Source organism: Pelophylax lessonae (genome assembly GCF_965119305.1).
Source record: "Pelophylax lessonae genome assembly, chromosome: 5".
NCBI lineage: Eukaryota > Metazoa > Chordata > Amphibia > Anura > Ranidae > Pelophylax > Pelophylax lessonae.
The window spans coordinates 154,976,835-154,990,368 of record NC_138772.1 but is presented as its reverse complement, the minus strand read 5'-3'; the positions used below and the strand labels follow the sequence as shown (position 1 = coordinate 154,990,368).

At 38.1% G+C, this 13,534-nt stretch overlaps 1 protein-coding gene across 1 annotated transcript in view; it reads left to right on the top strand.

Moving 5' to 3' along the window:
* Positions 1-13,534, top strand: part of TOP2B (DNA topoisomerase II beta) — a 150,171-nt gene that overhangs the window by 53,873 nt on the left and 82,764 nt on the right. The window contains exons 7-16 of the mRNA XM_082257331.1: positions 1,221-1,433; positions 1,516-1,689; positions 4,508-4,609; positions 7,027-7,164; positions 7,866-8,004; positions 8,607-8,764; positions 10,226-10,351; positions 12,139-12,249; positions 12,334-12,439; positions 13,390-13,499. Of these exons, the coding sequence (XP_082113457.1) occupies positions 1,221-1,433; positions 1,516-1,689; positions 4,508-4,609; positions 7,027-7,164; positions 7,866-8,004; positions 8,607-8,764; positions 10,226-10,351; positions 12,139-12,249; positions 12,334-12,439; positions 13,390-13,499 (1,377 nt within the window). The remainder of the gene's footprint in view (positions 1-1,220; positions 1,434-1,515; positions 1,690-4,507; positions 4,610-7,026; positions 7,165-7,865; positions 8,005-8,606; positions 8,765-10,225; positions 10,352-12,138; positions 12,250-12,333; positions 12,440-13,389; positions 13,500-13,534) is intronic.

Sequence of the window (13,534 nt, the reverse complement as noted above, 5' to 3'; positions counted from 1 at the left end):
TGGCTCGCCTCTCTGTTTTGGCAATGGTCCTTTAGCGTGTCTTTTGGCTCAAATTCTGATCTGCAGATCAGACTTCAAAAAAGGCGGCCATCTGGTCATTGGTGCACACTTTTACAAGTTTTATAAAGTGGATGTGTTGGCATCTGCGGATGCTTCTTTTGGCCGCAAGGTTTTGCAGGCTTCTATTTAAGAGGACCTGATCCTCTTTGAGGGTGTATTGTTTTTTCCAGGTGGGCTCCAGTTGTTTGGTTTAGCCCCTTTTGCCTGGTTGGCTAATGTTTTTCCTTGAGAATATTTTTTTTTGGTTGTTCCCACCCCTCATGTTCATCTTTGGGACATCCCAATGTTTAAGAATACCAGTAGCTGTCCGTCAATTAATGAAAGAGAAAATGGGATTTTTGACTTACCTTAAAATCCATTACTCTGGTGTTCATTGATGGACACAGCACCCATCCCGTTGTGGAGTTATAATTCTCCTGACACTGCTTGTAACAAAACTGAGTGGCTTCAGCAGAGAGAATTATTTTCTGCCTAGTGTCCTACTCCTGTCGGGGGGCAGCATAACCCAATAGTTAATACCAAGAGTGGTGTCCGTCAATGAACATCAGAGAAATGGATTTTTCGGTAAGTCAAAAATACAATTTTTTTTAAATTTTTGGTCTTGTATTGTTATAGCAAAAAAAAAAAAAAAAAAAGCCAGTGGTGATTAAATACCACCAAAAGAAAGCTCTATTTGGGTGAAAAAAAGTCATATGGGTACAGTGTTGCATAACCGCACAATTGTCATTCAAAGTGTGACAGCGCTGAAAATTTACCTGGGCAGGAGGAGGGTGAAAGTGATTAAAACGAATAGGTATGACCAGTGGGTATGGATGCATTCCGACTCAGTAATAAGGTGGTGAATGCTATCTGACTGTTTTGTCATTTCACCTGCCATGCCAAGTTTTTTTGTACTCTGCACTGCTCCACTTGACATAAGGCTATGGGCCACCAAGATGTGAAGTGATATATCTACATTCTGCTCTCTGGCTAAAAGAGGTAAAATGGTGACCATCTTGGGTCAGTAAGAATTCTTGTGATCTTTTGTATCTTCCTCCTTTTTTTTTCCCTTCCCCCATAGAGCTTAGTATTTTTAAATGTCTTTTTTACTGTATTTAGCTAAGCATTTACACACTTACGCATAATATTTTAATATCCAAACTTTTCTGTCTTCTGGCCAGACTTGGATGAACAATATGCAAAAAACTACAGACCCGAAGATCAAATATTTTGATGGCGATGACTACACATGCATTACATTCCAGCCTGATTTGTCTAAATTTAAAATGGAGACTTTGGACAAGGATACTGTGGCCCTGTTAACAAAGCGAGCCTATGATGTAGCAGGTTCTTGCAAAGGTGTGAAAGTCATGCTCAATGGAAAAAAAGTTCCTGTAAGTATCTTTAATTTATCATAAGTTGTTTTATATCTTCAAATGTATCCTGATCCTCATTAACCTTTCTGATGTTTTGTAGGTGAATGGATTCCGCAGTTACGTAGATCTATACGTAAAGGAGAAACTAGATGAAACTGGTGTTGCACTGAAAGTAATTCATGAAGTTGTAAATGATCGATGGGATGTGTGTCTCACGCTAAGTGAGAAAGGCTTCCAACAAATCAGTTTTGTAAATAGTATAGCTACCACAAAGGTAGGTACATTCTTGTGTCCATTCACCCTAACTTCTCTAAGTTCAGTTAATATTTCAGATGATGATGAATTGCGGTCTTGCTCCTGCGGTTTTCCCAGAGCCAAAGCATGTTTATGGTTGTGCTTTTGAGTGTAAGGACTGCCTTCAGCTCTTCTGGCCAGCTCTTACATCCACCCTAGCCTGTTGTAACTTTAAAGCAGACCGTGCACTAAAATGCAAAGTCTACTTTTATTGCTGCCCCCACCCTCTGTTCAAAAAACACTGCATTACAAAAAATAAAGACTCTTCCTTTCTCTCGTGTCACTGGACCTCACAAATATCTGAAAACTCTGGTTCCCAATTCTCGCGAGGATGCTACTGCGCTGTGCAAGAGTGTGTTTGGGGTTCTCAACTTCGCTGGGATTCTGCAGGACAACCTGCTGGTCGCCTGAGAGTAAAATAAGTAGTTCTGATTTTCTTCCAAAGTGTTTTTCATTTCTATATTAAAGTGTTTTGACAGCAGAGGGTGGGGGGGGCAGCCACATAAGCATATCTTGCATTTAGAGGTTTTACATTTCTGTCTTCAAAATGGGATATTTTAGTCTAACCTAATTCTTCCTGTTAATTAAATGCTGTGTTTATGCCACCAAGGGTATATTGCATAATACTGCTGCTGTACAAACAGCTGAAGTTCATGACTTTCATACTGAACATATTTATCTACCCTTGTTTTTTTTCATTCTCATTTTAAAATGGTAAGGTAGATTAATTTGCTGACATCTTCAAAATAGTCATTGCTACTTAATTTGTTGTCCTAAAAATTGCAAGCAGTGTGGGTTTTTTTTTTTCCTTCCTACCTACCATTTTACTTGTCACATTATAATGTAAATACATTGTACTATGTGACCTTTTATTTCTGACTGCCCCAATAGTGGTGTTAAAGAGGAAGTAAACCCTCCTCTGCAACTTGTACCTATAGGTAAGCCTATATTAAGGCTTACCTATAGGTACTGTAAATATCTCCTAAACATGTACCGTTTAGGAGATATTTACTTTGCATGCAGCCAGTGACATCACTGGTGCATGCGCTCTGAAGGAACGGCCGCTCATGCATGCGCGGGAGTGACGTCATCGCGGCTCTAGCCAATCAGATGGCCGGATGCCGCAAACCCGGAAGAAGGGCGACAGAACATGTCGCCCATGAGACAGGTAAGCGGTCGGCACTGCGGGGGGGGCTTCATTCTTGGGTAAGTATTTCATAATGAGCTAGTATGCAATGCATACATGCTAGTAATGCATACTAGCTCATTATGTGTTTTTCTTTCAGGTGTTTTTTTTTTTTTTTTTTTTTAATTCAGAGGTTTACAACCTCTTGAAAGGAGTCAGACATCCAGGTTAACTACATTCTATGAGGGACAGGGCTTATCCCTGTTATTTCCCAAAGCTCAGGAATTCTCTTCCCAAGAACATCAGAGATTCAAATTCTTTAAGCTCTTTCAAATCAAAAGAAAACTTTCTTCTTTAAGCAAGCCTTCACATAACTGTTCTTTTTTTGTTCCTTTTCTTCTGTTTTGTTTCTTTTTGTAAATCGCTTTGATAAGTTACCATTTAAAGGTGCTGTATAAAATAGTATTATTACAGTAAAACCTTGGTTTGAGAGTAACTTGGTTTAAGAGCGCTTTGCAAGACAAGCAAAATTTTCAAATAAATTTTGACTTGATATACAAGCAATGTCTTGATATACAAGTAGCCTCAAGTCACAGCTGAGTATAAAAGAGAAGAGAGGCGCCTCTAAGTGCAGCAATATGGTTACATTTAATGAAGGTACAACATTTAGCAACTCACATGGTTGATGATTGGAACAGGCACATCTAAGGATGCAGGCATCCAGGCTAAAGCTTTCCACATAGACCATCCTCCGCACCACCATCTACGTCATCCCTTCCATGCTGCCCCTCGCTTTCAGATCGCTTTACTGCAGGGTGGTCTTCCCGGTCAGGATTACAGACTGACAGCCGGCGGTGCAGAAGATAGTCTATGTGGACAGCTTTACCCCGGATGCCTTCATATTTAGATGTGCCTGTTTTATTCATCAACCATGTGAGTTGCTAAATGTTGTACCTTCATTAAATGGAACCATATTGCTACACTTAGAGGCGCCTCTCTTCTCTTTGATACTCTGTAGCTCCTGCTGGATTTTGCTTCTAATCCCCTTGTGGAAGCGGCTATTTGTGGATGGACATTTTATGGTTATATAACCTATTGCAATGCTATAATCTTTTTATATGGACTATAAACTGAAGGACTTATGAATAAATGTTTGTGGAACGAATCATCTGAGTTTCCATTATTTCTTATGGGGAAATTTGCTTTGATAAAAGAGTGCTTTGGATTGCAAGCATGTTTCCGGAACGAATTATGCTCGCAATCCAAGGTTTTACTGTATTATTATTATTATGCCTTGCACTCAGGGATTTTGTGGCCAGGTCTATTCATACATTGTTAATTAGTAAGGTGTCAAAATCATGCCATGGAAGGTGTATAGTGTGATTTTGCTTTATTTCACAAAGTCTTTACATACTGTCCACTGTAATAAACTTTGTGGGCTTTTTGAGTATTTATTACAGTATTTATGTATAAAGTCATTCAGTAGTATTAAAAATGTATGTTTGCTTTGAATGACCACCAGGTCCAACCTTTTGTTTTCTGAAAATGTAAACCATGTTTTGGTGTGTGTGCATGCATTGTTCAGTGAATGTTTTTAGCTTGGTTTACTTAATAAAATCCACTAAAAAATTTGAACGCAAAATTATTAGCTTAACTTTATTTACTTTTTCAGGGTGGTAGACATGTAGATTATGTAGTGGATCAAATAGTTTCTAAACTTATCGAGGTTGTGAAGAAAAAGAACAAAGCTGGAGTTTCTGTGAAGCCATTTCAGGTACAGTATAATCCTGAATGCCCTGTCTACCAAAGCTGATTCCAAAAGGTCTAATGGATGCTGCCAGGTTGAGTCTCATCCGTTCGTGGACCGAGTTGCTGTCTCTGTTAAGACCATTTTCTCTTCAAACTCCCCTTCCTTCCATTTTATATCAAACTCCTAACCGCTCCTGCTAAATTCTACACTAGATAAGTGTAGATTTTTCATAGAATTATTCCCCCCACCCCCCCCCCCCCCCCCCATCCCCAGTTCTTAATGCAAGTTGATCAAAGGTAGTGAAGGTGAAATAGCCAATCACTGTCAATCTGCGAACAAATTGTCTCATACGAGTCTAAGAAAAAAACCCTTGGTAGCCATAGTAACCAAAGAAAATAAGTTTAAAGGGTAACCCTTTCGTGGGGAAAAATAAAATATAATCGAGCATATATAATTGTGACTCAAGTCGTATTTTAAATGAATGTTGTGAAAAATGACCTTTCCTTTTCAATCTGCAGTTCTGTAATTTTCTGTAAAATACAATGCAATATGGCTACCCGGAGGTGTTCTGTACACAGAATGTGTTCTGACCACACCCCAGAAACATCATTTCCTGCTTGTGGGATTGACTCACTGATTTTCTCAGAAGTCTGCCTAAAATACAATTCAGATTTCAGACATCCCCTGCAACAAAAATCGAATTTTTGTTGAGTTACTCCCAATAGGAAGGAAATTGGGTCTAAAGGGATGCAGACTCTGCAGGTGAAGCAGCTAATATAGAATTATAAAACTACTTCCATTAGATTAATTTTGGACATGGACACATACGCAATGATTTCTTCATAATAATAAAAGGTAAAAATCTGCAACAAAGTTTAAGATCCATGTAACGTACATTGATCACCCAGAGGGGAGTGTTTTTTTTTTTTTTTTCTCGACAAAAGTGGAGTTACTCTTTATCCAGTTCCAGATCGCCCAGCACATATCTTGTGTTTTAGCGAAGCTGAAACACAGATCTTTTTTCCCTAGTGCATCCACTCCCCCACAGTTGGAAAGCACTCCCTAGGAGCACACTTAACCCATTAATCACTCCTGGTGTTAACCCCTTCCCTGTTAATGTCATGTACAGTAAAAGTGCACTTTTTTTAAGTACTGATCACTGTATTGGTGTCACTGATCCCCAAAAAGTGTCAGATTTGTCTGTCGCAATCCCGCTAAAATCACTGATCGCCTCCATTACTAGTAAAAACAATAAAAAAAAAAAAGTCCATAAATGTATCCCGTAGTTTGTAGATGCTATAACTTTTGCGCAAACCAATCGGTATATTCTTATTAGGATTTTTTTTACCAAAAATATGTAGCAGAATACACATTGGTCTAAATTTGTTAAAAAAAATTAGATTTTTTTTTTTTTTTTAAATTGGGTATGTTTCATAGCAGAAATTGATTCTTTTTTTTTTTTTTTTTTCCAAAATTGTGGTTCTGCTTTTGTTTATAGAGCAAAAAATAAAAACCGCAGAGGTGATCAAATACCACCCAAAGAAAGCTCTATTTGTGGGGGGGGAAAGACATCCATTTTATTTGGGTGCAGCGTCGCATGACCGCACAATTGTCGGTTGGAGCAATGCAGTGCTGTATCACAAAAGATGGCCTGGCCAGGAAGGGGGTAAAACCTTCCAGAGCCGAAGTGGTTAAGCGTAAACAGTGAAGCTAGGGGTGTAATAAAAAGAAAAAAAAAAAAAAAAGCTTGACCGTAAGGAGTCAACAAAATGTGTTACGATTCATATCTAGGAAGGAAGTTAATTTTGGATATGCCTTATTTTTTAAATGGTGGTAGTAGTTTATTAGAGAAATACCTGCTAAAGAGGAAAGAGCAGCTTTGTTGAGTTCGTAAAGTAACTTTTCTATCTGTTCAATGACCGGTTATCAAAATAGTCATTGCACACACGATTTTATTTACTGCTAAAATGGAGTCTGCAGCATTGCATATTTACGCTTTGATTACGTTCATGTCCAGTGTTGCCTGAAGTTTCCGTAATTTGAAGATAGGTGAAAATGCACATTGATAAGCACACTGGCAGACTTAGGCAAAACGAATATTGCCCGAGTTTTCCTAACAATGATCAATAGGCCCCTGATGTTTGGTTTGGGTATAACAAATTTTTTCTCATTGCAGCATGTGGTAGGTTGAATAACACTATTGACAGTATAGGCATTTTAGTACTTTTTAATTTCTTCTCTGTCTATAGAATTGTAGTGGGGATCGGCAATATGGTCAGATTGAGCATTACAGTAGTTTAACAAGGCTATACATTAGATTAGCGTTTGAGGCTCTTTCCCAAAGCAGAGTAATGTTTCAGACAAGGTCCTTTTCTGAGTTCCCAGGAAGGTGTGTTTGTGGTAGTGGTTTAGAACTAATGTTACCTTTTTTATTTTTACAGGTGAAAAATCACGTATGGGTTTTTATCAATTGTTTGATTGAGAACCCTACATTTGACTCTCAGACAAAAGAAAATATGACCCTCCAAGCAAAGAGTTTTGGGTCAAAGTGTCCGCTCTCTGAAAAATTTGCAAAAGCGGTTAGTATGTTTAAAATATTTCATAATGAAAATGAATGATGAACTCAGAATCTAAAGCCCCGTACACACGTACTGATCGTCGGCCGAACGATCGGCCGTCTTTTGTCCAGGGCTGTCGTGTCTGTTGAAAACTGCAAAAGACTGCACACAAATTTTGTCGGCCAACAACAGCCGACTGCAGAAGTGATGTCATGTGATGGTTAACTTTCCTTGTCTTTTTTCTTTTCTGAGCATGCCCAGTCTTGCTAATCTGCTGTCTGTCGGCCGAAATCTGTACTGACTGGCGAACAATCGGCCGTTCTGGTGTTGGCCAACAAAAATTTTAATGCCTGCACAACAGATTCTGTTCGGCCGAAAATGCGCTGTCGGAAGCATCATACTAACCAGCCTACAATCGGTCGTCGGCCGAATCTTTACGGCCGACAATCGGTACGTGTGTACGGGGCTTTGGTGTTCGAGAAAGGAACTGCCTGCTAGACCACTAGATAGATTCAAACTTTTATTTTTCAGAGCATGTTTAAAGTTCATTGACCGATATAAAGCATCCCACATCGTTATGATTTTGTGTATTTTGATAAATGTGATGTGTGCAGAAAACACACACATACTTTTTACATGTATCTTGTCTTTTTGCTTCTGATTATACTACAAAACTGGATTTCCTGTGTTATGAATTATGTTTCTTTGCCTTATGTGCCTAGGCTTCCAACTGTGGAATTGTGGAAAGTATTCTGAACTGGGTGAAATTCAAGGCTCAGACCCAGCTGAACAAGAAGTGTTCTTCTGTGAAGCACAGCAAAATTAAAGGCATTCCCAAACTGGATGACGCCAATGATGCTGGTAGATTAAGCCATAATCGTTAATGGCCTTCACTACAAGTTTTAATAAAATGTCTAATTGTACCATAGAACAAAGATTTTATTGTTATTATAATTGGGTAGCAGTTGAAAAAATTATTTGGAATCCCATTTGCAGGTGTTCTTTAAAAATAACGATTAGATTGGGTGTCCGAAGCGTAGAATTTTTAAAGACCTGAAAATTTTGTGAATTTTTTTACATTATTGTAACAAAAAGTTGATGGCACTTGAGCAGCTTTCAAGCTATCAGTTTAAAGTACAAAAACCTAGCTGATCTGAGCATGTAGAAGACCTTGCATTGTTGTTCTATTAATTAAAACAATATTCATAAATATCCGTTTTGAAATTACTAACCTATAACACCTTTATTTCCCATTAAGATCATTATTTTTAGCTAAGTTTAATATTTGTTGTAAAGAACTATGGTAACGGCGAATAACTTTGTGAATTGACATTACTAATCGTTTCCCTACATTGCGATGTTTCCAAATAGTCTTTGTATTAGATCTGTATACATTTTTTACATGTGTTCCTTGAATTAATACACTGCTGTAATTTTGTTCCTTTATTTTTTATTCGATTTAGGTGGCAAACATTCCCTGGACTGCACTCTGATTCTGACAGAAGGAGACTCAGCCAAATCTCTGGCTGTATCTGGTTTAGGTGTCATAGGGCGAGACCGATATGGTGTGTTCCCTCTGAGAGGAAAAATTCTCAATGTACGAGAAGCATCACACAAGCAGGTAATTTACTGATACATGTCCACCTTCACATTAGGACCTGTCTGCACAAGTGAATATATGTAAACCAGTTCTGTACACCTTTTTGTATTTTATATTGGTATCCAGACCTTAAATGCTCACAGAAATGTGCCCCATCATTGTACTGTGCTCTATATTGTGCATTTTTATTATGTGACTACATCCACATTTACCTTACATTTAAAGAAGAAACCACAATTATTTCATCTATTTTTTTCCAAGTTGACCAAGTGCATATAGCGCTTGGTCGGGTTCTAATCTGTGGCCCAGTTGTCCCCTAAAATACCTTCCTATATGCTGGCTATAGCTTCACCCCCTTTAGAAGCACAAATTATATGCATTCCTGTAAGGGTAGCACAGCAGCACAGAGCCCCACCTCCTTTAAGGTGAGTGATCAGGTCACCATTCTGAATGAACAATCAGTGCTGCTTGTTTATTCATATTAGTAAAAATATTATTCAGTGCTTTGGCTCTATAAAGTATCTGCACTGGTATGTACAAGCTGCTGCAGATATTTTACACAGAGCCGTAGCTCTAAATTATAATTTGCTATTATAAATTAACAACCAGCACTGGTCAATCATTCATAAGTGACTGCTGCTCTATGCATATCTGCATTTCTATCGGGGCTGTTTGTTTACATACACAGCCTGACCGATGGATCAGAAGGCTATGTGAACTTCCACTATTTATGATCAAGCGTTCAGCAATGTCAGGTTGGTGCAATGTATAACACAACCCAGGCAAAAAGCTAAAGCGTACACATTGCTTTCTCATCCATCATCCAGGTTGTGTAGGTGTAAAACAACCCAGATGACAGTGCTGCCAGCTGTATGGCTTGTCATTGTGAATGGCAGTACTTGTCTGGAGGGGCTCCTGCTGCTAGAGACAAAACAGGTAAATCATAAATCTCTCTTTCTAGTGGCATTGTTGGACAGAGGAGAGGAAGCCTGTCCAAGCATATGTTGCTTATAGAGTAAGGACTGGATTTGATTTGGATCACTTGGTCCCCTGAACATGATGACACTTACATTTCACACTCTCTCCATACCACTTTTCACTGAAAAGGTTTTAAAGTCACCTCATTCCTTCCATTTTTTGACTTACTCCAGCATGCTTTTATCAAAATAGATATTAAAATTATCATGCTGCATCTGCCACAGACAGTGGTTAATTGGATAACTCCTCATTGTTGATCCTGGCATCATTTCAGAAAAGGCCTCATCTGTATTCTGAAAACTACTACACTCCACCTCCCTTTCTTACCGTTTGACCATTCATCTTGGTAACCAGACACTTTGCTCCAAAAACAGCAATTCTACATTTTTGCTTTTTTGCACAACTGATAAGTTGCATTTAGAGGTCCACTACAGACCACAGTTTACAGACTTGTATTACTTTAATGAGGTGATAATGTTAATATTTAATTTTACCTGCTCACAGATCATGGAGAATGCAGAAATCAACAACATCATTAAAATTGTTGGATTGCAATACAAGAAGAGCTATGACGATCAAGAGTCCCTCAAGTCTTTACGTTATGGAAAAATCATGATCATGACTGATCAGGTAATACTGGTGTTTCTGAAAGGATTGAATACATTCATGTCTTTGCTAAAAATACATCTCCCTCGGTGTTGGTGCAGGAATTATTTTGGATGATGCCGTTTTTTATATAGCTTTGGAAATTTGTTTCAAGTCCTCACCACATATTATGCTGCTCCAAGGCACTCAGCTTGGCAGCTATGATCCTGAGCACTATAAAGCTTCTGTCAGCCTTCCTCTTGAACTGAGCTAGGACATAGTCATGGCTGCATGCACACATTTTAATTGCAGAAAGTAACATGTAGTTTTTGAAACAAAGGTGAGGGGTTGAGTTTTCATTAGGGAAGTGACTGTTCTGGGCTTTAGCAAAATGGTTGCCTCCATCAAAAAGAAACAGGAGCAATGCCAGAGGCAGTTAAAGCGGTTGTAAACCCTAGGAGGAAAAAAAAAAAAAAACCTGCAAGACAAAGGCATAATGGGCTAGTATGCATCGCATACTAGCCCATTATGTGTAACTTACCTTAGAACGAAGCCCCCACACTGACCCCCGGACATCGCTGCGGGCGCTGCCATGATCCGCGGGAGTGATTTTCCGGCAAGCTCCCGGCAAATGAATTGAAGGTCCCCCGGACCTTCAGAGCGCATGCGCCGCTCGCGAGAGCAGCTGCATGCACTGTAAATATCTCCTAAACCTTGCCGGTTTAGGAGATATTATTTGTACCTACAGGTAAGCCTTATTATGGAATATATATATATATATATATATATATATATATATATATATATATATATATATATATATATATATATATATATATATATTGTGGAATGTACGTTCTTTTGTTAAACAACAATAATTGTTCTCATAATTGTTCTCAAACTGTTATGGGTAAATTTATGCTTTAAGTAGGCTTGGCTTTCACTACATGTGTTGAAATTCAGAGTTAAAATACACAGTATTGTAATATCTATCAGAAAGGTAGGAGTACACTATATTTCTGGCACATCAACAGTTATGCTTCTGTATTTGCTGTATAGCAGCTGGGATTATGTTTAAAAGCCCTGCTGACATAAGCCTTCTGTCGGTGGCAGTGATTTGGTAAACCCAGTGGAATTAAGAAATCTCCCCCTCTATACATCTGGAAAGTACTACCCCCTCCCCAGCCCCGCCTATAAAATTGCAATTTAGCTCAAATAAAGTTGAAACTTTTATGTAAACATGCACATTGGTTGCACATATGTATGAAAATGACGATTGCGCTACGCATGTTAGGTATTGCCACGCACACCATAGTGAGAGTAATTATTCTAGGGCCAGAAACATTCCTGATTAATTTGAAACTGATGTTGTGTAAAAGCTTTTAGAGCATTGCCATTGGGCAATTATGGGTACCAAAGTTTGTTGTCATGTCATGGTCTGGCTCAATTTTAGGGTTCAACATGTTTGGGATCCGTGTTTTTTTTTTTTTTTACAAAAAATTGAGTAACATAATGTAAACTTAACCTTTTAGCATATTTGTTTACTTAAAATATGGGTTTGATTAGTTGCCACTAATAACCTGTGACATCAATTTTGTGGCTACCACCCAAATAATCTCCAGGGTCTCTGCTTTCAGAAAATATAAAACATTTTAACTAATCTTCAGGACTAAGGTGTGCATTTTAACATGTTATGGTTTCTGAATTTACGCTTCAGATCTTAATCCCTTTGACATAAATGGGCAATATACACATAGTGTGCTTTACAGGACTCTTTTGAAATGGTTTGACACTGATAACACTCCTTATTAATTATGTTACTCTGTATACAGGATCAAGATGGATCCCATATTAAAGGATTACTCATTAACTTTTTCCATCACAATTGGCCATCCCTGCTGAAGCACAACTTTCTTGAGGAATTCATCACTCCAATTGTGAAGGTATCTAGTGTTTCACTTAGTTGATTCAGAGTGTGTGTTTTAAGGGGGACTGCGTTTAACAGGGAAAAATCTTTGTTTTAAAAGGCAACAAAAAGTAAGCAGGAGCTGTCATTCTACAGTATTCCTGAGTTTGAAGAGTGGAAAAAACAAATAGAAAACCAGAAATTATGGAAGATAAAGTACTACAAAGGTGTGTGCATGCATTCTTTTGCTTTTTGCCTCTTAAAGTGCTTTTATTATTTATTTATTTTCACCTGGTGATAAGCCAATAACTCACCTGCTGTCTTAGGGTGGCTATATTCACCCCTGAGGAGCAGCAGCATAGCCACCCTTGGACCACAGCATTGTCAATAAGTGGAGAAGGTAATGTTAGAGGGACTAACAATTTAAAGCCAACACTTATTAAGCATTTACATTAGTGGTTTTTCTACCTAGATTAAAGGTTTAAATATTAAGTGGTTTGTCTTACCTCTTAACTGTTACCTTTGCCAGACAGCTTGCTTTGTTAAAGGGAGCTAGAAACAGTTAACTAGTTGGATCAAAACGTAATAAACTGTCATGAAGGGAGGGACTGTTGAGTTAATGCTAGTGACAGACTATATCACTATAGCATTTGTCGAGTTTGACTTTTGGCCAAAGTTACACTTTAATAAATATTAACCTCAAAAAGCTTAATGTTTTCTTTAAAAAAAAAAAAAAGGTTTACACTCCTGTGCCAGTTTTATGATTTTGTTAAATTTACATTTTTTTTTTCAATTATTTGGGAACACTAAAATTGCGTTACTAGTAACCCAGCTCCAAACTAGCTAGATTCCTTCTTTAGGTATGCACAATTTTATATTCTGCAGCATAACATTTCATGTACATAGCAGGCTCTTGATAAATATGCTTACATTGTTGTAACCAATATTTAATGGTTTCTTTGAGTGCATTTAGGAGACATTTGGTCAGGCAATTATAAATGTCCGTAAACAAGCTTAGATTTAGGTAGCATATTTGCTGCAATGCTTTTAGCAGTTGTGTGCAGATAGTTGCACATAATCACAATTTGATTATGAAGGCAATACCTATTAAGGTACCGTACAAATCTGGATTTTTTTTTTCTGCATAAGAGCTGACTAGCTTTTCTTTGTTTCTCAGGTTTGGGTACCAGCACTGCAAAGGAAGCCAAGGAGTATTTTGCAGACATGGACCGTCATCGTATTATGTTCCGCTATGCTGGGCCAGAGGATGATGCAGCTATTACTTTGGTAAGTGCAGTGCCAGCCTGTTTATACTACTGGTA